At 49.7% G+C, this 27,086-nt stretch overlaps 1 protein-coding gene across 1 annotated transcript in view; it reads left to right on the forward strand.

Moving 5' to 3' along the window:
* znf521 (zinc finger protein 521) overlaps positions 1-27,086 on the forward strand; it is a gene marked incomplete at both ends in the record, with an annotated part of 81,098 nt that overhangs the window by 17,078 nt on the left and 36,934 nt on the right. The window contains one exon of the mRNA XM_083659756.1: positions 8,478-8,675. Coding sequence (XP_083515882.1) covers positions 8,478-8,675 — 198 coding nt within the window. The remainder of the gene's footprint in view (positions 1-8,477; positions 8,676-27,086) is intronic.

Below are 27,086 nucleotides of genomic sequence, written 5' to 3' on the forward strand. Positions count from 1 at the left end.
CGTCGAGAGCTGTCCTCATAAGTAACTGTCGACCCCCAGTCTGTCTCGTAAGTACTGTAGTAGACCCCCAGTCTGTCTCCTAAGTACTGTAGTAGTAGACCCCCAGTCGTGCTCTTTTCTGCGAGTCTGCGAGCCTTCTGCAGGTTGCTGCATCCTCATTCCTCATTCATGTTTGATATGTTAGCGGAGGCTAAGGGGAGACGCTAACAAAAGAGGCCTCTCTTTCAGACAGACAGTATTGTACTTAGTGCAGAGGGGCAGGAGGAGCGCTGTGCTATCTGAGATTTAATGAGACAGGCTGCCTTTTTACCCGGAGAGTGGAGCAGGCTTAAGATCTGCAGCTTGGCTTTACCACTGTGCTGCTGCCTGTGTGTAATTATAACCACATGCTCCCAGATCCTCTTTTATATATACGTTCCTTTCTGTTCTGTTCTCTCTCTCTCTCTCTCTCTGTCTCTCTGTCTCTCTGTCTCTCTCTCTCTCTCTCTCTGTCTCTCTGTCTCTCTCTCTCTCTCTTTCTCTCTCTCTCTCTCTCTCTCTGTCTCTCTCTCTGTCTCTCTCTCTCTCTCTTTCTCTCTCTCTCTCTCTCTCTCTGTCTCTCTCTCTCTCTCTGTCTCTCTCTCTCTCTCTCTCTCTCTCTGTCTCTCTCTCTCTCTCTCTCTCTCTCTGTCTCTCTCTCTCTCTCTCTCTCTCTCTCTTTCTCTCTGTCTCTCTCTCTTTCTCTCTCTCTCTCTCTCTCTCTCTGTCTCTCTCTCTGTCTCTCTCTCTCTCTCTCTCTCTCTCTCGCTCCTGGCTGTGTCAGGTTGGGGCTGTTTTTCACAAAGAGGGTGTCAGCCTCTGTTAAAGTGGAGCGAGACAAACGGACAACTCAATCGCCGGAATAAAACATTGGCGTTTTTTTTTAATGTGTCTGGAAAGCAGGGCTATGTAAGAGTATCGCGTGAATTTAAAACAAAACCCCCGGCAAAAAATGTTTCTAAAATGTGCCGTCTTTACGTCTACAATCTCAACGTAAATTTGAAATAGGAAAACCTCACCGCCTTTCCAACGTTAAATGCCAATAAGATAACTTTGGTTATGTTTAGGCACGTAAAACAGCTTGGTTAAACTTATGGTTATGGTTTGGATTGCCTTAAATAACAACATGTTAAACGTTAAATGGGACTCATGGTTGAAATGTAGTCTTTGGAAACGCTATGTGACTGTGTCCATCCCAGCCACAGTACTCTTACTCGCCACATCACTCTTTCAATAGCAGACTGTATGATGTGTATAACGTTAATATTCAGCTATCTAGATAGAAGCATGATAAGTAACGTATTTTGCTTCAGAAATGTTGATATTCTACATATTGGTGGATTGCAGATGCGTACAATGCAGACCTTTTATTGTGGTGAGCAGGCCGCCATTGGAAGTGTGCTGGAGTTCTGAAGGGATGTCCGGGTGCCACGGTGCCGTAGTGTGGAGGAGTCGGGCCGGGCCTGATACATTGTTCTGCATCGATGCATCCATTCACTGATCATCAAAGATCCAATAGCATCGATGCACAGTGAAAACATGGATCTAAATCGCCATAATCAGAAATAAACATTATTTATATTATTTTATTTTGAAATTCCACACCACGTCTGCGTCACCACTTCCGCCCAAGCGCCCCTCTTTCCGCATACAAACATCGCGAGCGCCATGGCGAGCACGCGAGAATAAGAGGGAGAAGATAGTCTCTCCCCTCTTGGATATAAATCAACGCATATCGTCTTAATATCGACCGCAGCCCCCCTGAATCACATCGTGTCAGATATTGTGATATCAAGGCAAATATCAAATCATTGTCCAATGAATCAATAGAATATATGGTATCGTGATCAAACTTGTGATTGCCACTCATAATAGTGCATAGCAGCCATAATAGTGCACAGCAGTGCAGCGTGTGTGTGTGTGTGCCTCTGGCTGAGGGTGAGGCAGCTCCACTGATCAATGTGCTGTACTGCAGGGTTCACTACAGCAGCACCAGCACACGACTTGTTCACTAGCAGCACTTCACAAAATCATATTCTCTATTATTCATTTCCTTTGTTGTTTTACTGCACTAATGGCGTAGCGAGGCGCTTCGTTCAATATTATCACTCCCTGTGAGACAGCGAGGGAGGGAGAGAGAGAGAGACACACACACACAGAGAGAGAGAGAGAGAGAGGAGAGAGAGAGAGAGAGAGAGAGAGAGAGAGAGAGAGAGAGAGAGAGAGAGAGAGAGAGAGAGAGAGAGAGAGAGAGAGAGAGAGAGACACAGAGAGGGAGAGAGACAGAGAGAGAGACACACACACAGAGAGAGGGAGAGAGAGAGAGAGAGAGAGACACACACACACACAGAGAGAGAGAGAGACACACAGACACAGAGAGAGGGAGAGAGAGACACACACACACAGAGAGAGAGAGAGACACACAGACACAGAGAGAGAGAGAGACACACAGACACAGAGAGAGGGAGAGAGAGACACACACACAGAGAGAGAGAGAGAGAGACACACACACACAGAGAGAGAGAGACACACACACACAGAGAGAGGGAGAGAGAGACACACACACACAGAGAGAGGGAGAGAGAGAGAGAGAGAGAGAGACACACACACACACAGAGTGAGAAAGAGAGAGACACACACACAGAGAGGGAGAGAGAGAGAGAGAGAGAGACATACACACAGAGAGAGAGAGAGAGAAAGAGAGAGAGAGAGAGAGGTAGCATTTGGTACATTCTAATGATGTCTCTCATTCAACTGTTTTGATCTCCATTTTTCTTTGTATCCTCGTATAGTTTTTTGGCGCAGCAGATAGTTTAATGGTGAACGATGTCGTCTGTGTATCTGTGATGATGATGTCTGTGTATCTGTGATGATGATGTCTGTGTATCTGTGATGATGGTGAACGATGTCGTCTGTGTATCTGTGATGATGGCGCCGCTTGCTTCGCGCGTGCTGCTCTTTTCCTGTTGTTTTCGTTGCTCGCTCTTCCTCCTCCTGTAAGTCTGGCACCTTTCTCTCTCTCTCTCTCTCTCTCTCGCGCCGCCCTATCTTTATCCCAGCATGCATTGCATCGTCAACATTTCATAAACGTGTCGCACGTCGATTTGTAACGTGTAACAACTAAGCTGGGAAACCACGTTTCCATCAACGCGTGTTTAGAGTATCACTTGAATGGCTTTGGACAAACACCTCCTCGACTTAATCCACTCTCACATTTCAAAATGCATCAAAATATTAGAGCCTAATTAGTCTCTTAATATGAATCAGGGGGGGACTCGGATAAATCAGATTCCATGCACAGACAATATGAGCGCGCACACACGCACGCACCACACACACACGCACACGCACGCACACGCACGCACCGCACACGCACACACACACACACACACACACACACACTCTCTCCCCACTCAAATGCTTTGACGATCGCTAACAGTACAGTGTCAGCCAGGGCTCGCAGGCTCGTCGCCCCGATCGTGACATTCTTTGATGACGGGGGATCAGTGGATGTGACGGGCTAAGTGGAGAAGCCCGTGAGTCTGAATCCCCTCCACACACACACAGAGGAGGAGGAGGAGGAGGATCCACTCCGAGGCACATGTGGCATTAGCGTGTTAGCGTGACCTATATATGTGCTACGGCTCGGCAAAAAAGTTTGAGAGTTTTAAATAATGAGGCTCGGGCTAACCGTGTGAAGGTTATTCAATCTTAATGTCCTCCTATTTCTGACAGCCTCTCCTCACTCTGATAAAGGAGCCCCGCTCACCTTTGATCAGGCCGGCGCCGACATGTGTCGACAGAAGCCGCTCTGCTGGTTCAAATAAATTCTTAATTTGAACTTGGGGGTTGGTGGGTGGGTGGGTGGTGGGTGGTGCTGCTGCTGCTGCTGGTGGTGCTGGAGAGCGGGGAGAGGGGGCATCATAGGATCAGTATCTCTGAGGAAATGACGGGGAGATGAGGAGATGGGTTGAGGTGGTGGTAATGATGTTTTCCACACCAAGGTCTTTGGCAGCACAAAGGAAAGACTCAGGGCTAAGACCCCGATGGAGCCAGACGTGTCTACAGGCAGCTGAGAGCACCGCCCTCAGTGAGAGCGCCGCCCTCAGTGCTTTGCAGACAGGCTTCACGCTCGATGTTTTGAATTGGATTTGAATGAATTTTAAGTTTGAACCCGGCCGACGTTCATCCCCCATGTTGCATTTTGAGAAATAGCTTGATATCCAACAACAACTTTGTGCGTCTGAACTTTTACACTCTCGTTTTCGTTCTCTTGGCTCTCGATATATTTCTTTTCTTTGCGCTTAGGGTTAGTCTCCAGTGAGGTTAGGGTTAGGCTGCGGCACGGAGTCTCCGGTGAGGTTAAATGCAGGGTTATGGTGAGAGTTCTTTTTGGAATTAACTTTTTCGGTGGAAATTCAAAATAAGTTCAGGCTTTTGCAGCTCGGCCAGACTTTTCATTCTTCTCATTCGTCCTCTCTGTAGTCCTTTTCTTCCATGTCCTCCCCATGTCTCCTCTCCTCTCCTCTCCTCTCCTCCTCCTTCTCCTCCTCTCCTCTCTTCTCCTCTCCCCTCCTCTCCTCTCTCCTCCTCTCCCCTCCTCCCCTCATCTCCTCTCCTCTCTTCTCCTCTTCTCTCCTCCTCCCCTCCTCTCCTCATCTCCTCTCCTCTCCCCTCCTCTCTCCCTCCTCCTCTCTCCTCTCCTCCTCCCCTCCTCTCCTCTCCTCTCCTCATCTCCTCTCCTCCTCCTCTCCTCTCCCCTCCTCTCCTCTCCTCCCCTCCTCTCCTCTCCTCCCCTCCCCTCCTCCTCTCCTCTCCTCCTCCCCTCCTCTCCTCTCCTCCCCTCCTCTCTCCTCTCCTCTCTCCTCTCCTCCTCTCTCCTCTCCTCCCCTCCTCTCCTCATGGTCAGTCTCTCCACCTGTCTCAGTGTGTGGGCCAGACAGTGGGGGGGGGGGACGGGACGTGGGCTGGCTTCTCTGCTAGGGACCGCGGGTCCCTGGTGGGGCTGATAGAGCAGCGCAGAGAATATCAATTAAAAGCTTATAAATATTTAAGAGCAGAAATATTCAATAAAATAAGGGTGGGGGGTCAGGGGACGCCTCTCCAACTCATAAGATGAAAGTTGTGCTGTGATAAATGTCACCCTGCATGATGGATGGGCTCAGACGCAGACGAGATATTACGCAGCTCCAAAAATGTCAATCACCGTTCCCGGGTTTCACCTTTTTCACGTGTATAATGCCAGAGCCATTTATAGCGTCAAGATTAAAAATCCATCTTTTAATAATCCCGCTGTCAAATCTTAAATTTTCATTCAATTCAATTTAAGTTCCCCTCATAAATAATTTAACTCGGCCGATTGAACTACGATCATCTTTACTTTGAGCTAATAATTTTCTTATCCGAATATGGATCAGCGGTCAATATAGCGCCCCCTAGTGACCTCTCCCACTGTATCAACATTGTCAACCTGATTAACAGAATTAACCAGGGTGTTGGAATGGGCACGATGGGAAATTCTCCACATGCCACACACACATCTTCCACATGTGACTGTCAGCCGTCGTAAGGCATGGCGTAAAGGCATGGCGTGCTATTGATATTGTGTCCGGCCTGTAGAGACTGGTGCAGGAGGATGTCCTGATCTGATGGATTACTGTATGAGACCCAGAGGCACAGGAACCTCAGTATTGACGTGCCTCTCTAATCCCAGGGTTGGACGTGACCTTGGCGTGTCAAGACACTGAAGACGCCCACCCCCCCCACCCACCCACCCCCTTCTACCCATCATGCAACACTTCCCACCACATCCCACTGTTGCGCAGGAGGTCGCTCAGTTCGCTTCGAGAGCACTGACCCCACTTGGACCTCGCTTGAAGTTGCATCTTGAACTTGTTGCTGTTAACAAGAAATAAGACAAAATCAAACTCACAAATGAAGCTCTGTAGGTCTTCGGCTCGTAAACTTCTCAACTTCGCACAGTTTGTTCTTTTAAGTAGTCATTATACTAGATGTATCATCCTACAAAACCAAACGCGATTGTCGACTCGATATGAAAAATCGAATGGGAAAAAACATCCGGGTATTTTCCTGCAATGAGAAATGTATTTTATTCAAGATAAAAAAAGAATTGAAATGTACCGGTAGGTAGCCCTCATTTGTTTTCCGTGACAGGAATAACCCGAAATATTAGGCAAATTAATGACTCATAAAGGCGACAGGAGAAAAACACCAAAGTCTCAACCACCAACTTACTCCACTGGCACCTGGTAAAGAAAGAAAAAGAGACATTTCTGGGCATATTGTGAATTGTGTGTCTGCGTGTGTGTGTGGATGAATCATACGTCTATATTGTGTGGCTCTTGGCCTCAGTCAAAAGCGTTCTCCACCACCCCCCCCCCTCCCCCCCCTAGGAGGCAGCGCGGCCTGCATCTGTGAGGATTGGGTAGGGATTTTCATTTTCTTGAAACACCTTCTGTTCTGTTCTGCACGGTCCCACCGGGGACCACAGTGCTGATATTTTTAGAGGGCATGTTCCGAGAGCCTCCGTCGCCAAGAGGGAAGGACAATGCAGAGTGTGATGTTACATCAATACTTGGCGCGAGCGGAGAGGAGAGGGGAAAGGAAAAAATCCTGGGTGGCCTTGATGAGGTTCTGGATCGCCTTTCCTCTGGAGGAATTTCACAGTTTGAGAGCAGCACCCTACACGAAGAAGAGGAGGACTTAAAATGGCCGCCCCCCATGTGTACATACAGTACACTCGGGCTCGGTGCCAGGCTGTGCCGTGCGTGCGTCGCTGGTGGTGGTGCCGCACGCACGCACCCTTGTCCTCGGGCACAGTTAACTGTGTGCTCGGCGAAAAAAGCAGGCTTCCTCCCCGACGTTCCGTTCCCCCTCCGGAGTCTTCTCCTCAGCAACATGCTGAGGAGCAAGTAGCAGCAGAGGGGGCTCAAAATGGCTGCCAGTGAAAGTGCACGGCTCCTCCCCCCAACCCCCCCCCCCCCCCACCCACCCACGATGCTTTAAGAGCGAAACCAGTGTGACATCATTGTTTGATTGTGAGTATGGTCTTTGTAATCAGTCTTATTGTAGTGGAGTGTGATGGTCACAGCGGGGAGGGGAACTGGGGGGGGGGGTGCTGCTGCAGGCCACGCTCCCTAATTACAAGATGCACAGACACGTTTGTTGTTGACTTCTCAATGAGCGTGTTGAAGGTGTGCAGGGAGGGAGGGAGGGACCGCGTTTGTTTACGTCGTCGTCGTCGTCGTGTTTTAGCATCACATGTAGAGCTGGCTGTTTGGACCCAGGTAAGTTGAAACAGAATTTGTGGTCCTGGTTCCGGGTAGTCCGCCCGCCCACCCCTGGCCCCGCCCACCCCTGGCCCCGCCCACCCCTGGCCCCGCCCACCCCTGGCACTGCTGCAGCACAAAGCCAACAAGAGACAAAACTGCAGATGGATTGAAGAATATTGATGTGCGCGACCCGCGGCTGCCTGCGAGCAAGGCTGAATAATTTAAGGAAAGTGTGTGTGTGTGTGTGTGTGTGTGTGTGTGTGTCGTGACGACAGCCTAACACACACCCATCTCACTTTGCTGTGTGTGTGTGTGTGTGTGTGTGTGTGTGTGTGTGTGTGTCACTCTGCCATCATGCTTTATAACACCCACAGTTCTGGCCAAGACGTCTAGATTATATGGCGAGGTCTTTCTCCTTTGACAGACGCTGACCGATGCAATTCAGCGCTCTCTCTCTCTCTCTCTCTCTCTCTCTCTCTCTCTCTCTCTCTCTCTCTCTCTCTCTCTCTCTCTCTCTCTGGTGGAATTTCATATTTCTCTGGTCCAGCCAAAAACTGCAATCCTGGATTTATTAACTACAAATATTCCCATCAGTCTAGTTTCATATACTGGAGTTTTGCTTGGGTGAAGCTGGGCAAACACAACGTAAAACCATTTCTAATAACACAGGTGCGTGTGCTCGTATGTGTGTAGCCTACATGTGTGTGTGTGTGTGTGTGTGTGAGCGTTGTGTGTATGTGCGTGTGCGCGAGTGGTGTGTGTGTGTTGTGTGTTCGATTTGTGTGTGCGAGCATTGTGTCGTGTGTGTGTGTGTGTGAGTGTACTGTATGTTTGTGTGTGTGTGTGTGTGTGTGTGAGTGTACTGTATGTGTGTGTGTTTGTGTACCTCTCACCTGCCCGCCGTTGTGTTACGGCGTGAGCGAGCGGTTGAGTTGCAGAGGCCCCCAAATTGAACCTGCATTTTTATTACACCTTTTATTATTGTTTTTTATTAAATCCAGAGTCTAGAAATCCATTTTATTGTCACCGAGAGGAAGCGCCACTGCTGCGCCTCCTCCTCCTCTTCCTCCTCGCCGCGTGCGTGCGTGCGCGTGGTTCGGGTCACACCCCTCTCTCTCTGACTATAATGTCATTTCTTTCCTGTTGTTGTGGCCGGGGTGTGTACAGATCCAGAGTGCGCCCCCGAGAGGCCGGCGGAGGATGGTGCGGTGTCGGCCGGGCGTCTGAGGAAGAGGCTGCTCTCTCCGGAGGAAGGGGAGGAGGGAGAGGAGGAGGACGAGCTGCACAGCTGCCACAGCTGCCGGCAGGTGTTCGACTCTCTGAGCGAGCTCACCCAACACAAGATTAATCAATGCCAGCTGACAGGTAAACAACACTCAGCCCACCGAGCCCCGCCTCCACTCTGCCACTCACACAAACACACACACACCCACTCGTGTGCCACCACGCACGCCACACGGAGAATACGCCACACGGTGGGTGTCGGGTGTACTGCACCGTACCAACTCACCACCTACCTCGGGTGGAAGTCCAACCAACACAGACGCACGCAGGCACACAAACACACACGTATTATTTATATGTTGTTGTATATTTATAGACGTGACATACTTCACCCCTGTGTTGCATCCCGATAATAGATCACTGTACACGTGTGCTACATTATTTGTATTTATAGTATGTGTGTTTTGTGTCCTTGTCTTGTCGTCGTCGTCGTCGCTATGCGCTGCTATCCAGTAGAATGCTAATTCTAACCCGTTTCTATATATAAAGTGTTAAAATATAAACCCCCGACGATGAGGTCACACGCGGATAGCGGGGCGGACCACCTAGTGGAAACAGAGCCTTGCTCCAGGGAAGTCCCTCTCCTCCGCCGGTGTGTGTGTGCCGATGCTAGCTGGGCGGTAATACCTAGTGGGACCAGAAAGAGAAGGGTGCCATTGGCAGACTGTGTCATTGACCCGCTGATGGATGAACAGGGCTATAAATACGGTGACAAGGTGGCAGACAGGACTAATGATGTGAGCTGAAGGTTTCCATGTGCTTCTCCTGGACTTGCTGTCCTCCTTTACACATCCTGACGGGCTCCACATTGAGAGGTGCCATCTGACACACTATATTTTGGGCGCGCGGCGCAGGCGGCATCTCTCTCTCGGCCTCTCCTCCTCCTCTCCTCTCCTCTCTTCGAAAACACAGAACGCTAACGGGGCTAAAAAAATTGAACGGACGTGTTTCTAATATGAAGGCGAAATTCAGAGCATTGCCTGACAACAACAAAAAAGGCCCCCATAGTCTTCTGCTCTGTTTACATTCGAGCACAGTTTGATTTCATATTTTGCAAACCCATAATCGGCGAACCACAAATTGCAGGGTAGTAGGAATTTGTTCGGAGTGGTCTCGGATTTCCAAACAACCAAAAGATATCCCACGAGTTTGACAAAAGATTTTCCATTAACTGCAATTCCAGTCTCACCAGTGGAGTCTTGTGTTGTGTGTGTGTGTGTGTGTGTGTGTGTGTGTGTGTGTGTGTGTGTCCGCGTGCACATGTGAATTCAGTTGTGTGTGACTGGTAACATTTTGCAAAGCCCCCCATTGGTGTTTATGTATAAATGCATGCATGTTTATTATATTATGACTGACATGCAAAATCACATACATGTAAACACATACACGCATGTGTGTGTACATGTATGTGATTTACGACGTCATATGTGCTAATTCAAGTGCTAATTCACTCTGTGAAAGGTGTGAAGATGTATTGAATGTTCATTTTCACATTCTGCTCATGGACAAAAGCATTCCTTGGTTTGAATACAACTTAAATGAAAAGCTGCAGGCTGCCATTTTTTCTCTCCATACCAATCAACCAATCAACCAAGCCAATATTAATTCAAAGACATTCTGTTTGACATATTAATGAAATAATAATACAAATGCAAAGGCCGTTATTTAAGACAGCTAGAACTACTTCAATCAAAATTATATATATTTTTATTGGCATAATAGGCAGTAAACAGACAAGACTTATCAGGTTTTTTCCCTTTTCTCCCTAAATGTAGTTTGGCCAATTGCGTGTTAGGGTGTCCCGGGCGTTGCTCCGCCCCCCTCCGCCGATCCGGGGGAGAGTTGTAGACTAGCACATGCTTCCTCTGATACATATACAGTCACCACCAGCCACTTCTTTTCAGCTGACAGCGAGTTTCACCCGCAGGACGTAGTAGCACGTGAGAGGATCATCACACTATCCTCCCCCCCCAGTTCCCCTCCCCTCCAAATACAGTATGCTCATGTTGGTGGTAGGCAGGGAAGCACGACCCAGACGCCTTGGCGAGCTCTGAGTTGTGTCTGATTCAGGGGCTTTTCATGTTCAACACTATCGTTAATGTGTTCATGACAGAATTTGTCCATATTTCCTATAATTAAGCCACAGCCCTTTTTATAAATGTCAATCTTACGGACAAATAACTCTTAATTGCTCAATGGATGAGAAGAAGGGGAAAAATCACCGTTTGGATAAGAGCCCCCGTGGAAAGCAAACAAAAGAATCTAATTGCCATTAGGGTATTGTGATTGTGCAGAAACACTCTTATTAGTATTCAAACACAGTGGGAGAAAAGAAACTTCAAGATGGCATACTAAGTACTTTGTGTGTGTGTGTGTGTGGGGGGGGGGGTGGTTGGGTGTGTGTGTGTGCGTGTGTGTGTGTATTCTCTGGAATATGTGTGAGATTTCCTATGTGGCGTTATGTAGACATCCATGACCAATTAATCTGCCTTACATCAAGTCTCGACTCACAGATGGATCGTGTATTAAAACCATTTTCTAATCAACCAGCAGCACCTGCTAAGTTCTCCATTTCTGCATTTTTCAAACGGCATTTTATTTTTGGGTAAACACATTTCAGAGCTTGACTGGAACCAATCCACGTATGGAGATTTGTTTGCCATTCGCCGACAAAACTCTGTCGCTCTTATCCCCCCCCCCATCCCCCTGCCCAGCTGATATCCTGTTAAAGTGTATACCAGCTTTTTACCATCTATGATACTAGCAGAACGCATACACATATACATACAACCTGTGCACAGTTATGCGTGCACGTACACACAGATATGACCAGGCCTTGTTATCCTTGTCCTCGCCGCGTTCACGACAATAAAACAGACTTAAGCTAAGTCTAAACAGATACCAGGATTAAAGTCAGTCTTAAACCGGATACCGGCAGTGGGGCCGACGACGACCACGCCCGAGATGTGGACCAGAGAGAAAGAGAAAGATGTTACGTGTCACCCCCCCCCCCCCAACCCCCCCACCCCCCCCACCCCCGATCAATGGCGGCCATTGTCTCCCCCGCTGTCTGGCAGAGGTATAACACCTTTCCTCCATGCACTTAAGCTGTGACCACTGCAGTGCGCTAAGGGAGCGCATGGCTATGGATCGCCTCGTGTCCCTGGTGCGATCGGTGCTATCGATCGCGCTAATGCTGGACTGCAGAGGAAGGCGAGAGGCGGAGAGAGAGAGAGAGAGAGAGGGAGCGAGGGAGAAGGAGGGAGAGAGAGGTGGTGGGGGGGAGAGAGAGAGAGAGAGAGAGTGCTGCAGGAATGCGTCCCCGGGGAGGCCGTCTTGGGCTGGGGCAGGGCTCCAGGAATGCTCCCCAGGAGAGCTCAGTGAAGGCTGGGGCAGGGCGAGGAAGAATGCTCCTCCAGGGAGGAGAGAGTGGAGAGAGTGGAGGCTGGCCGGCCTGCTGGGCAGGGCGAGATGGAATGTTCTTCTCCCCCCAGAGCACCCCTCTCTAACTCTGGGGCAGAAGTGGGGAGAGAGAGAGAGAGAGAGAGGGGCTCTCCGCGGGGGGAGAGAGAGAGAGAGGGGCTCTCCGCGGGGGGAGCGCTCGCTTCTCCCTCACGTCCCCCACGTACCCCCCCTCCGCCCCCCACCACCATCCCTCCGCCCCCCCTCTGGCTCCAGGATGGCTACGGATCTTGTTTCCGTGCGGGGATCAGCATCCTGCCGACAGGGCTTTAGGCTGCCCTAGGGAGGAGACAGGAGGCTTGGAGGCACTGCTCCTCCACAGGCCTCTCTCTCTCTCTCCCAAAAAAAACACTTCACAAATGCTTTGTCTCACTGTCTCACCCCTATTGTCTCCTGCACGGCACTCGTATTCTTCTTAACCAATCCTTTTCGCCCAGAACGAGAAACAACATCGGTCGAAACGTCGTTCGTTTGACTTCTGCTCTCAGTTGGCACGAGAACGTGTTCATAATGTGCTCGATATGAGATATTGCAACGGGCTCGGGCAAAAAGAAAACAACCACGTGCTCCTCCTGACATGTTCTGCCCGAGAAATATATCTTTTCACCTCGGCTCATTTCCACTTGTGTTTACTAGCCTCACTTTGTAAATAAAAATAACGCCTCCAGCTCCGAGTTTAATTCTAAAAAGATTGCGTTTTTCCTACAAACCCTCCTCGAGTCCTCGCCACCACACTGTCACTTCTTCTTCTTCTTCTTGGGCCGAGGCTCTCTCCGAAGGCATTTGAATAGCCCAGTGCACTGCTGCACACACACCACCACACCACCGCACCACCACACGGTACGCTGCTGCTGTCAGCCTGGTGGCCATTCTTTCATTACGAGTCCAGCTCCCTTGAGCAACACCTTTCCTTGTGTCCTTCACTAGAGGAGGGGGCATGGCTGCCTCCCCCCAGAGAGACGTGTGCCCTGCTATTTTAACCCTCTGTGAGATGACCTTTTTAATAAGTGTCTCTCTCTGTTTTCCTGCTGCCGGCCACGGTGCCAGCAAACAGAGCATGTCTGCTGCTTCCCTCAGATAAAGGAATCAATCAGAGAGAGAGAGAGAGAGAGAGAGAGAGAGAGATAGAGACACACAGAGAGAGAGAGAGAGAGAACTGGCCCATATATGGATTTATATTATGTAGATTTTCCCTTTTCCTTCCCTGAAGACATTGCAAAATGTGCTCAGCTTCAATAAAATATGTTTCCGATTTATGAGAAAAATACAAATGAGATACTAATACTACTCGATGAAACAATAAGACACAACACACACACAATGCAGAGGTTGCTACAGTAATACTGTTGCAGACACATTTGGTCTCCTATGAAGATTGGAATCTTGTTTTCGGGACGGGCCAGGGCAGAACGTTTCAAAAGCCATTGATACATCTTTTCCTCCTCAGCTTCACCACAACATGTTTGTTTGAAGTGTTTCAACTCATTTGCATCAAGACTCTGGGTCAAGCCAGCGTGGAAACATTCAGTAATAGCCTCAACGATGAACAGGCTCCTGGCAGCGCACGTCTTCTGCTAACCGTTTCCAACAGCCTCTCCGATTGCTGTTTTTTTTTTTTTTTTTTTTTTTTTTTTTACTGCCTTTTTTTCTTCTTCTCCTTCTTCTTCTTCCTTTCTTTCTTTTTTTCTTGCTAACTTTCGTATATTGATCCAACAGCTGCTTTGCGGCTGCCAAGAAGAAGAATGTGCCAAAAACTGCAAAGACTTTATTTTGCTGCTTCAAAAGGGGAGCTCGACTCTCACATAAGAGGGATAGGAAGCTGGCGACGACACGAGCAAGACCTGATTAGCCGAACTCTGAGCCGCCCGACCGCTCGCTCGCTCGTTGATCAGGAATTCTGCTGCGTGTTCGTCCGGGGCGTCTTGCGACATCCTGGGTACAAAAGAGCAGCACGGTGATTACAAGACTGTGAAAAGAAGAGGGGAGAGGGAGGAGAGGAGAGGAGGGGAGAGGAGGGGAGAGGAGAGGAAGAGGAGAGAGGGGGAGAGGGGAGAGGAGAAGAGAGGAGAGGAGGAGGAGGAGGGGAGAGGAGAGGAGAGGAGGGGAGAGGAGAGGAGGAGAGGAGAAGAGAGGAGGGGAGAGGAGGGGAGAGGAGAAGAGAGTAGAGAGGAGAGTAGAGAGGAGAGGAGAGGAGAGAGGAGAGGAGAGGAGAGGAGAGAGGGGAGAGGAGAGAGGAGAGGAGGGGAGAGAGAGGGGAGAGGAGGGGAGGGGAGAGGAGGGGAGAAGAGAGGAGAGGAGAGGAGAGAGGAGAGAGAGAGGAGGAGAGAGAGAGAGAGGAGACGGAGAGGAGAGGAGAGGAGAGAGGAGAGGAGAGGAGAGGAGACAGAGAGGAGAGGAGAGGAGAGAGAGGAGAGGAGAGGAGACAGAGAGGAGAGGAGAGGAGAGAGAGGAGAGGAGAGGAGACAGAGAGGAGAGGAGAGGAGAGGAGAGAGAGAGAGAGGAGAGAGAGGAGAGAGGAGAGGAGAGGAGAGGAGAGAGAGAGAGAGAGGAAGAGAGGAGAGAGAGAGAGAGAGAGAGGAAGAGAGGAGAGGAGAGGCGGTCAGGGGAGAAGAGCTACTTCTGGCACAACAAGAGACCTCATGCTAGAGTGAGCTCTCCGAAAATTGGTGCTCCAGTCTTTCCTGTGTGAATGTGTTTGTGCGATGTGTGTGTGTGTATCTGTGTCCCCGGGTAAAGAGACATAGGGAGAGACTAGAGAGACAGACAGAGAGAGAGAGAGAGAGAGTATTGAAGTCGACGCGTTTGACTCGTCGGCGGCGGCCTAGCGTCCCCGCGCGGGCGCGTCTCCTCCTCTCTGTGTGACGGTGCCAGCAACGCTAACACAAGTGTCATTAGGAATTCAAAGCGTACGCCCTCGTGAGGACGGCCTCTCTCTCTCTCTCTCTCTCTCTCGCTCTCTCTCTCTCTCTCTCCCCCGCCCGTGCTTCACAGCGCTACACATTATGCACGCTATCAAGTATTTATTGGCCTTTGTCAGATGAGGAAGTGCATCTTTTTCTGCAGGAAAAACAATCATAAGCAGAATAGGGGGGAGGCCATGTTTGTTTGTGCTTGTTTTGTGCTGCTTGGCACAATGGCCAGCCAGCGCCGCAACTCTTTACCTCGTCCATATTCACATCCGTCTCTACGTCACACACACACTCTCATTCGCTTACTCAGTCAGTCAGCCATGTAGGCAGAGAGACACGCACACGCCGCACGCACGTGCCGCGCGCACACGCAGCACGCGGCACACGCTCGCTCGCTCGCACAGCACCTGCACGCTTTGCACTCTTGCATTTGAGACGTCACATGATTCATCGCCCGCGGTGGCTCAAACGCACGCTGTGACTACATCCAGTTTGACCTCTTTCTTAAGTAGGTAGCCACCATAGGCAGGTAGGATGATGACATGTGGACAAAACACAGATAGTGTGTCATGCACACCTCCGTCGTGCGCGGAAAACTCCACATCGCATGACACCGTCGTTGTGTCCCCGTCCGCTACGCTACGTAGCGTAGCATCCCTTTGAAATGAGTGACTCCGGTAGTGTGACCGACCGCGGCCTGGTTGTCTCCGTTTCTCCCTCTCCCTCTCTCTCTCTCTCTCTCCCTCTCTCTCTCTCTCTCTCTCTCTTCTCTTTGTTCTCTCTCTCTCTCTCTTCCTCCTCCTGCCTGCAAGTCTTTCTCAGCAGCGAGCGAGCAGCACACAGGCAGAAGAATGGCACATTAAATCTTAATAGGACTGCGTCTGGCCGTGTTGAATTGCAGAGCGTGTTAAGCCGGCGCTTTCCTCCCCCTTGGCACGCGCTCGTGGAAGTGCAAAACAATTGAATAAAAGAGAGCTGCTCCCTCCCTCTGTAGCGCTGGTGTGACTTTGGCTCGCACTGCCGACAACGCCGACGCCGACGCCGCGAGAAGAAGAGGGAGCCGTCTCTCAAGCCCTCACGGAGAGGAACAACTGTAACAGAAAGGACATTGGTTTCTCTTCCAGACACACTGGCAGGTATAGGCACAGGATTTACCTGACCACCCACGCTCAAGCTATTACTTCTTCCCTGCCCAGAGACAGTTGTGAAATGCAACCACACACACAAAAAGGAACAGTACGTAATATTCTTCAAAATCCCAGAGAAATAAAATCTAATGAAGGAGCTGCAGAGACACAGGGTGACGGGTGGATGAGATGGGGGAAGACTAGAGAGGGAGATGAGAGAGAGAGAGATGGGTAGAGGAAGACATGGTAGGACAGAGCCTAGCTTAAAGGGACAGCTCACTCTAAAATCCAAAATACATATATTCCCTCTCATCTGTGGTGCTATGTAACCCATCTATATCGTTTTGTGTTAGTTGCCTGAGTTTTGGAGATATCGGCCGCAGAGTTTCTGCCTTCTCTCCCAATACAATGGAACTGGATGGCACTCGGCTTGTGGTGCTCAAAGTGCCAAAGAAATAAATTTGAAAAACTCAACAGCAATGTCTCTTTCCAGAAATCATGACCCCGTTACTCAAGATAATCCACAGACCTTGTTATGAGCAGTTTCATGGAGGAACTATTTTCTTTTGACCGAACTACACCCGCTAGCTGCTAGCTAGTTCCTACATGAGACTGCAAAAGAGAATAGTTCCTACATGAAACTGCTCACAACAAAGTCTGTGCATTATCTTGAGTAACCGGGTCATGATTTCTTTCAGATTGCTGTTGAGTTTTTCAAATGTATTTTTTTGGTGCTTCGAGCACCACAAGCCGAGTGCCATCCAGTTCCATTGTATTCAAGAGAAGGCAGACATCTCTGCGGCCGATATCTCCAAAACTCAGGCAACTATCCCAAAACGATATAGATGGATAAATAGCACTACAGGTGAGAGGGAATATAATGTATTTAGGATTTTAGGGTGAGCTGTCCCTTTAACGGCAGCAGCAGCAGTGGTGGTGTGGATGCAGGCCTGCTTTGTCAGGCAGTCAGAGGTGGTAATTAGCCCGGCGATGATGATGAGTTGACTGCTTGTGTGTCCAGTGCACGGTGCTGCTGGGGTGGGGCTGTAGGAGGCAGATAAGGGCCAGCAGTGGGGCTTATCTTGCGAGAAGGCCAGGCACCACCAGGCCTGCCAGGCAAATCCACCCACAGACCAGCCCCGGTTTGTATATTAACAGCATCGTTAATGCCAGACAGGTTACGTGCAGCGACTCGGGAAGAGAGAGACGGGGGGGGGGGGGGGGGGGGGGGGGGGGGTGCAGGGGAAAGGTGCGGATAAAATAAAAATAAAGTCTCAATTCCTGCTCGGCCCCGGCCGGGTTTCTAAAGTACATAGGAAGCGGGTTGACGTGTTCTGAAAGCGAGGAGCTTGTGGAGATGTTTACCAGGTAGGCAGCCAGCGGAAGGGCACGGTGCGCCGGCTTTGGATCTCGCCTCTGGGCTTTGCTCACCCTCCTCTGGGTCCCCGGAATTCAAATGATTTTCTTTTTTCTCTCTCAAACGTGGTGCTGCTCACCTGAATAATGATGAAGCAGACGCACACAGCAACACAAGCCGGCTCCAAAGAAAAGGCAAAATATGTATCTTAAAAACTTCATGGACAGTCTGACCCAGGTTTCCTAATTCTATGCTCTGTGAAATGTAGATTTTTTTTTTTTACTTTTTTTTCTTTTCTTTTTCTGAATCTGTCTGTAGTGTTATTTTGTCTGCATGCAAGATGTGTGTGGTTTTGGTACTCATCCGCACCTTCCTTGTTCTGTATTCGCAGTGGTTCTCAAATGGGGGTCCGGGAACCCCTCCAGGGGTCCTTGAGGGGGTTCCAGGGGGGTCCCCAGCCAAAGGGGGGTCATTTATTTGAGCTATAATTCCATTCAGTAACACACTGCCTATTTTTGGTCATGGGTTTTATACACTTTCTGTAATAAAACATCCAAAAGCATCAGTCTTATTATCACATGGGGGACCGTGGGACAAAATCCTATCAAATGGGGGTCCGTGGTCTAATCTTTGTCAGTTTTAGGGGTCCTTCATGTGCAAACATTTGAGAGCCACATTGCTGTATAGAAGACAGTGTTCATCTATGTTAGCGATAAATATTTAGATTATGCTAAAAACATGGCATGTTGCGTTGAGGGATTTTTTATTTTATTCTTTTTTTTGTTTTCCAGACATGTTTGCGGTAATCCTTCTCCTTTGATCAGATGGCATCCTAACAGGTGTCTGCTGTGTGTTCGTGGCAAACGAGTGTTCACCAGCGCCACTTTGAACTAACAAACAATCGTGTTGGAAGTGTGCAACATGAACAAACACTCGGTTGCATAATTAACACTCTGTATTAGCATATCAAATGCCAACGAGCCTTTTTCCCAGGCCCGTGTCTCCCTAAGATAACGTGCGTCAGGAGTCGACAGGAGGTAACACGCCTTTTTAGACAAAGAAGACTTCCCCCAAAAACAACCTGTACTGTACCTGTTCCTCGTTCCCAGACAGCTCGTTCTCAAAAGCAACATCTACTCCTGCTTTTGAAACCGTGTGAAGACTCCCTAATGAAAAGGTTGGCGTTTTTTTTTTCTTGTTGCTTATGTCTGCATGGAAATGTACTGCACATAGATCCCCATAGGGCTTTTCCCTGAGACGGCGTTTGCCAAACTGGCCGCTAAAGTGCGGTGGGAGGAGAGGAAGCCGGGAGACGCAGGGCGGGTGGAAAGAGTGACCAGTCGGACAGGTTTATGTCTCCCCGCGGGCCGCTCTCTCTGTGCAAGCGGGCCCACAGGAAGGAGCGGAGCCAGCTGTGACGACATCCTGCTAAGCTCGCCACAAGGAACTTTGGGGCTACGCTATCACCAGGCCCCAGCGTTCCCCCCCCCCCCCCCCCCTCTCCCGCAAACCCCTCCCAGGGGTTGTTTTTGTTGGCCGGGGGGGTAGTGTTTGGGTGGGGGCTTGCATGGCTCTGCTGCTGCTGCTGCTGGGGCCTCTCCGCGCGCGGGCAGCCACTCCTAGACTTTTCAGGATATGGTGGAGTTTTGCTCGCCCACAAGGACGCCCGGGATTCTCGAATATCACATGAAGTAACACATTTGTTCCTCCGCACTAATTGCCATTTTTTTCGGCGGACTGGAAGGTGGGTTCATAAATTTGCTTTTATGGGCAGGATGGGTGTCGTTTCGGGTCTCCAAGGCCACCAGCTGGACTGTACGCCTTGGCAGGGGGAACAGTGTGTGTCTGTGCGCACACTAGTAGTAATGGGGTGATGGTAAAGTCATGCTGTCAGGTAATACAGAGATGTCCTGTTCGTGTTAAGAGCAGTGGACAGTGGGGGGTCCAACGCCGCCGAGAATGTAAAGGTCATCTAATCTATTCCACCTCCAACCTGCCTGGCTGATCGATCCATCAAGGAAGGGAGTCAATCGATTTGATCAGAGAGAGACCTCTCTCTCCGCAGAGATGGCCTCCCGCCGGCGAGGGGCTGCAGGATTCTATGGAAGGGCTGCAGAGTTTGGCGTGGCAGCTTTCGTACGTGTCTCTGCGATAAACCAGGACATTAAAATCCCTGATTAAATAGTAACTCCGCCACCTGCGGTAGCCATGCTTGAAATAAAGCCGCTGTTTTTTTAAGAGATGGCAGAGAACATCAACTGTAACTATCACTTCATCCAGTTGGATCACATTCATTCTATATGCACTGGATGTACACTCGACACAAATCAAATCCACAGCGCCCCCCCACAGGACGTGTGACAGCCAGAAGAGATTGGACCGTAGTAAACAGAGTGGTAATCTTTATGATTAGGACATGATGTGCCCCCAGTCATGGCATGATGCATTGACGTGCACATCGTGGGCTTGGGTTTGTCGAACATACCCCACAAATAAAGTCAACAGGCAAAAAACCATCGTGTGATTGGATTTTAATCCAATTGCGTTATTATTCTTGGCCATCCCATTGGCCATTCATTACTCTCACATGGAGCCTGTGTGGGCCGTTATCACCCAATCAGGCGCGAGGGCTGTATTCCGGAGAGCATGGGCTTCGTTTGCATCTTTCTAAAACCCTGTGAGCCTTCGCTCTCTCTGGGCCCGCCAGCGGAATACCTAATTCCAAAGTAAACTGATTGCTCTCTCCAACAAGATTACGCTGTGATGATGTTAGCCAAATGAGACCGCGATTCGGATGCAACCAGGGCGGGCGAGGATGCTTACCAGAAGATGACTGATCAGCATGTTAAGAGAAACGAGGTTGGGAGAGAGAAAAAAGAGGAGGAGGGAGAGAAATCGAAAAGAGTGTGAGAGAGTTGTGCGCGTGGGGGTAAGCAGGAATGTAATTTGCTTCTCACCTCAGGCGACTGGGCTCTGAGGCCAGTAAATATGCAAACAGGCTGAGGCTGGCCATCAATATGAACACCCCAGATGATTGCTAATCTCCACTGCAGAAGCAGATTGAGGTGTGTTCAGGAGCACCATGCTGCTGCAACATGAGGAAGAATACCAAGGAGGGGTGTGTTCAGGAGCACCATGCATGCAACATGAGGAAGAATACCAAGGAGGGGTGTGTTCAGGAGCACCATGCTGCAACATGAGGAAGAATACCAAGGAGGTGTGTGTTCAGGAGCACCATGCTGCAACATGAGGAAGAATAACAAGGAGGTGTGTTCAGGAGCACCATGCATGCAACATGAGGAAGAATACCAAGGAGGTGTGTTCAGGAGCACCATGCATGCAAGATGAGGAAGAATACCAAGGAGGGGTGTGTTCAGGAGCACCATGCTGCAACATGAGGAAGAATACCAAGGAGGTGTGTTCAGGAGCACCATGCTGCAACATGAGGAAGAATACCAAGGAGGTGTGTTCAGGAGCACCATGCTGCAACATGAGGAAGAATACCAAGGAGGTGTGTTCAGGAGCACCATGCATGCAAGATGAGGAAGAATACCAAGGAGGGGTGTGTTCAGGAGCACCATGCTGCAACATGAGGAAGAATACCAAGGAGGTGTATTCAGGAGCACCATGCTGCAACATGAGGAAGAATACCAAGGAGGTGTGTTCAGGAGCACCATGCTGCAACATGAGGAAGAATACCAAGGAGGTGTGTTCAGGAGCACCATGCTGCAACATGAGGAAGAATACCAAGGAGTTGTGTTCAGGAGCACCATGCTGCAACATGAGGAAGAATACCAAGGAGGTGTGTTCAGGAGCACGATGCAACATGAGGAAGAATACCAAGGAGGTGTATTCAGGAGCACCATGCAACATGAGGAAGAATACCAAGGAGGTGTGTTCAGGAGCACCATGCAACATGAGGAAGAATACCAAGGAGGTGTGTTCAGGAGCACCATGCAACATGAGGAAGAATACCAAGGAGGTGTGTTCAGGAGCACCATGCTGCAACATGAGGAAGAATACCAAGGAGGTGTGTTCAGGAGCACCATGCTGCAACATGAGGAAGAATACCAAGGAGGTGTGTTCAGGAGCACCATGCTGCAACATGAGGAAGAATACCAAGGAGGGATGTGTTCAGGAGCACGATGCTGCAACATGAGGAAGAATACCAAGGAGGGATGTGTTCAGGAGCACCATGCAACATGAGGAAGAATACCAAGGAGGTGTGTTCAGGAGCACCATGCAACATGAGGAAGAATACCAAGGAGGTGTGTTCAGGAGCACCATGCAACATGAGGAAGAATACCAAGGAGGGGTGTTCAGGAGCACCATGCTGCAACATGAGGAAGAATACCAAGGAGGTGTGTTCAGGAGCACCATGCATGCAACATGAGGAAGAATACCAAGGAGGTGTGTGTTCAGGACCACCATGCTGCAACATGAGGAAGAATACCAAGGAGGGGTGTGTTCAGGAGCACCATGTAACATGAGGAAGAATACCAAGGAGGTGTGTTCAGGAGCACCATGCAACATGAGGAAGAATACCAAGGAGGTGTGTGTTCAGGACTACCATGCTGCAACATGAGGAAGAATACCAAGGAGGTGTGTGTTCAGGAGCACCATGCTGCAACATGAGGAAGAATACCAAGGAGGGGTGTGTTCAGGAGCACCATGCAACATGAGGAGGAATACCAACTATTACCAACAATTCTGCCCAAGACGGAATTGTGGGTACATTTGACCTTAGAGTTGAGAAGTTATATACTATTTACGATGCATACAAATCAGCAATATTTTTGCAGCTTTTTACAGTTATATAATTTAGTTTGACTTACCTTGTAAGGATACTGTACATGTTACATCTTATATATATATATATATATGTATATATATATATATATATATATATATATATATATACAGTATATATATAAAACACACATAAACTAATGGCGTAACTTCTCAGTAACTTTGAACTTTGCTCTCAGCAGCTCAGCCCAGTGTGTTGATGGTGGAGCGCTCCTTGTCTGATCCGAGCTGTCAGACGTGAGGCGCAGTAGTTTACCAGCCCATTGTCATTCCCCGTCCGTAATCCGGGATAAAAAAACCTGTGGGACACGGCGCAGGCTGGAGTCATTAGTTGTGTGCGTGGCTTACCCAGACAGCCAGATAAACCACATGCCTCGGGATGGCCAGGGGTCATCTCTCTGTGAGAGCACGTTGTTGATGTCCTTGGGTTCGCGCTCTCTCTCGCTCCTCTCTACCGCTCTCCTCGCCTCTCCTCATCGTTCCTCCTTCTTCCTGGCTTTCTTTCCCTTCCTTGATTGCTCTGCACAGTCATCACAAACACAGAGGTCCGCGTTGGAGCTTAAGCAGCCAGTCAAAGAACCTGTCAGCTAAAGGGAAGGAGAGGCCGACAGACAGACAGACAGGGGAGTTGTGTCTGTGGCCCTCGTTTGGATGCCTGAGGGGCTGCTACGTGTGGAGGATAGTTAGTGGCGAGGAGGACGCACGCACCCACAGTCTGCAGGTGAATCCTCTCATTTAGGGGAGAGCTAGCGCATTTGAATCATCGCCTCTAGGTGGCAGTGCGATGACTTTCTGTGCGGTAGAACGAAACGAAAATGCAGCAAAAGTTATTTTTTATTTCGACACAGCAGGAGGCCCTCGTAAGTAAGGGGAATATATATTATGTAGAGACCAGTGGTTCTCAAAGTGGGGTCCGTGGACCACCCAGGGGTCCTTGGGGGGGGGGGGGGGGGGGGTTCCAGGGGGTCCCCAGCAAATTTGATGAATTTGATTATTTATCACCATTATTTTTTCATTTACAAGAAGACAGAGAATGTACAAGCATGACGCTCTGATCATCGTTTCACTGTTTTCTCTCGACCTACAATAGACAGTCATGGAGTTCTCACAAAATCATATCTCACAATAACAATATTCTCAGATTTGAGTCCAGAGAGATGGGGGGGGGGCTGTGGTTCTAACGTGGACTAAATTAGCGCTCCTTGATAATGATAAAGGTTGAGAATCAACTTGACATTCTGCAGGAAACAAAACTAGGGTCCAAAACTGTTCCTCCCTAGCAACATAATTCCAGTGGAAACGCTCGATATATAAGAGGATATATATTCTAAGAATGTCTTTTCCAGCCCCTAAACATAATTGACTATTCCCTGTATTTTAGAGTGTATTTCAAGCACGGAGCGCTCGCTACCCTCTGCAGTGAGCGAGCCGAGCGCACAAGGCTGGAGGATGTTTACCTGGCACCATGCCTGTTGTAGCTGCCCTCCTGTAGAGGAGCGGCAGGTCAGGCTACAGCTCGCTGTTTGTTTGTGTGTGAGTGTGTGTGTGTGTGTGTGTGTGAGTGTGTGAGCGTGTGTGTGTGTGTGTGTGTGTGAGCATGTGTGTGTGTGAGCATGTGTGTGTGTGTGCGTGTGTGTGCGTGCGCGTGCGTAGGAGGAGGAGGAGGAGGACGAGATCATTAAGATGGTGAGGGGTCAGAGAGCATACTACATTCAGGCAGGGAAGAAAACACACACATGATGTGTACAGTATTTCCAATGTAAGCATTTGTTGTTGAGGAATGGATGGGAGGGGGGGCGGGGCTTTGGGTGGAGGGGGTGTGTGTACTGTAGCTGGTATCTCAGCCATCAATCTTCCCTCTCTCTCTCTCTCTCTCTCTCTCTCCCCCCTCCTCCTCTGTTCATTTACTCATCCAGCCATTTATCCGTCCTCGCCCGTGGCCAAAGGGCCATGTCTCTTTGTGGCCCTGATACTCTACACCAATTTCCCCTGCAATTTATTTCCCAGCCAAGCAGCCACTGACCGGCCCACCTGGTCAAGCAAGCAAGCAGCACCACCAGCCTTCTCAAGGTGGAGCCACTCATCCCCAGCACGAGGCTTCTTCCCACCAATCACATCCTGTCTTCTTTTTTCTTCTTCTTCTCCTCCTTCAAAAGCCGTCCGTTCTTTTGTTCCGAGCTTTTCAATCCAGGAACAGAGAGTTCTGTCTGCTGCCTTTTCTCCTCTCCTCTCCTCTCCTCTCCTCTCCTCTCCTCTCCTCTCCTCTCCTCTCTGTCATCTCTGACACCACTCAACCAGCAGTTGTTTACACCTCTCATGTCCTATTCTTTGTCACTCTTTGTTTTCTCTTATTCATCTCCTTCCATTCCAATCCATAGCTCTCTCTCTCCCTCTCTCTCTCTGTCTCTGTCTCTCTCTCTCTGCTGCCTGCCTCCCTTCTTTCTCTCTCATTCTCTCTCTCTCTCTCTCTCTCTCTCTGTCTGTCTGTCTCTCTCTCTCTCTCTCTCTCTCTCTCTCTCTCTCTGTCTCTCTCTCTCTCTCTCTCTCTCTGCTGCCTGCCTCCCTTCTTTCTCTCTCATTCTCTCCGTCCCTCCCTCCCTCCATCCTGTCGCGGGCTCTTCAGTATTCTGCCTGTGTCTTGTGTAGAGTGATTTTGCCCAGACACGTCTGGCTCTGGGTAAAGTGCGGTCCCCAGAGAGCAGCGCTCCGCAGCCCCCAGGTCGCCCGGCACCATGAATACATTATGATCCCCCCATTTCCATCCTGTTGCCACGGCAGCACTTTCGGCGCCGCAGGGCGATGAAGACGTGCGCTGTCGATACCCTGATAGGAGCAGAAGTTGGATCCGGACGCCCGGCCTTTGATCACATTCTGTCCTGCCCCCGCCCGCCTGTGCTGGCTGGAGACGAACAGGAGGGTCTTGGTGGTCTTTTTGAGATGAACGGGAGGTTCTTCTTGGTGGGTTTTTGAGACGAACGGGAGGTTCTGGTGGGGTTTTTGTGGGGTTGACAGGCTCACCTATACCGACATGAGCGTACCAGGCATCCATCCTCCAGCTCTCTCTGCCACCTCTCTACGTTCTCTCTCCCCTCCTACTACCGCCTCAAACCATTTCCCTCCCTTATTCGCACTTCCTGTCGCTCCTCCCCATCGCCGCAGTTCAGCTAAGGCAGCATTATACGCAGTCTCTCTCTCTCTCTCTCTATACTCTCTGATAGTCTCTCTCTCTCTCTCTCTCTCTCTCTCTCTCTCTCTGATAAATTCAGCTTTGCTCACAAAGGAAGCAACTCCCATACCTTTTTATTGTTTCCTTTTTTCTTGAGGGGGGGCGGGGGGTGGGGTGGATGATGTATAAAACATGGCGCCTCAGGTAGAGGATGTTGGGTAGGAAGCCATGTCCCCCTAAATGGCCAGCCGTGTGCATGCGCCTAACACTTCACTGAGCAATCTGTCAACATGTCAGCAACACATGTTTTGTAAAAAGGCTCTGGTGGGAGCCAGGGGAAAAAAGGCACTCCTGCCAGACCAGAGAGGAAACGCTTTTCTCTCTCCCTCCTCCATGCGCTGGATTTTCTATTGCTGCTGCTCTCAAAGTCCCGTGGGCCCCCCCCCCCTGCTCCCCTCCCCCCCCACACACACCCGTTGTCTGCACTTCAGAAATTTGAACTGGGGGACCCTCGAGGGGGCTTCGCCGGTGGAGGGTGGGTGGGGGTAGGTTTAGGGGAAGGGGAGAGGGGCGGGCCTATGAAATTGTTGGAAGGTATATTGTGGCAGGTCCCCAAGCGGTCTTTTCTAATACCTGAGTTTCTGCTGAAGCTGGAAATTACCAGCGGCTCCCCCTAGGGACGGCTTTATCCACACCAGGAAGGAGAGCACAACTCAGTGGGGAGGTTTGCTTTAATGCATGGCTGAAATAAAAGAATTTCTGAGAGAGACGGAGAGGCTGAAAAGCTTTTTTCTTTTTCAACCGCCCCCCCCCCTCGCTCTCTCGTTCCCTCTCTCTCTCTCCCTCTTTCTCTCTCTCGTTCCCTCTCTCTCTCTCTGTTCCTCCCCCAGTAGTATAGTTTACTACCCTCTGCCTCCTCTTGAAGGGTTGTAGTTTAATAAACTTTCAGAGGATCCTGCTGGTGCAGACAGCTAGACAAATACCCCTGTGTGTTCTCTTTTGTCGGAGATACAGCTTTTTGTTATGTTCTTGCAAATTTGATTTCTCCCTCTGTCTTTCGTTTTCTCCGCCGCCCCCCCCCCCCCCCCCCCTGTCTCTCTCGCTTTCTGCATTCGTCTTCATCCTCTCTCTCTCTCTTTCCATCTCCCTCTCCCTCTCTCACACACACACACACACACACACACACAAAGTCAAACTCGTGTCTCTTGTGGTTGACTTTATTGTTTGGTCTGTCTCCTCGCTCTCTCCCCCCTCTGTGCTTGCTTTTGTTTTGGGTGTGTTTGGTTGCATTGTGCAGAGAGAGAGGCTGCGATGCAGATAGAATACAGACACTTTGCCCTGGGTGAAGTCAGAGTAACACACAATCAGCCCGCTATGCTATCTGTTTAGCAAAACACACGCGCGCAGCTATTTGCACGTGACCGCATGTGCAAAAACTCCACCTACCGTTGACGGAATAGAGTGCAAAACTATCTTGCATTAAAAAAAAAAAAATTGCATAATTTTGGCAATCGCGGCAATTAGCCACTGACCCTCCAATCAAACCCCTATGTTATAGTTACTGTACTGTATGCTAGTTTATGTCCTTTTCCTTGGGAATCTTGGCTAGATCTAATCTCCATGGATGATTAATCTCGCCTTTTTCATAACCTCAAAAACAAT

Source organism: Poromitra crassiceps (assembly GCF_964638095.1).
Source record: "Poromitra crassiceps genome assembly, chromosome: 23".
In the NCBI taxonomy this organism is placed as follows: Eukaryota; Metazoa; Chordata; class Actinopteri; order Beryciformes; family Melamphaidae; genus Poromitra; species Poromitra crassiceps.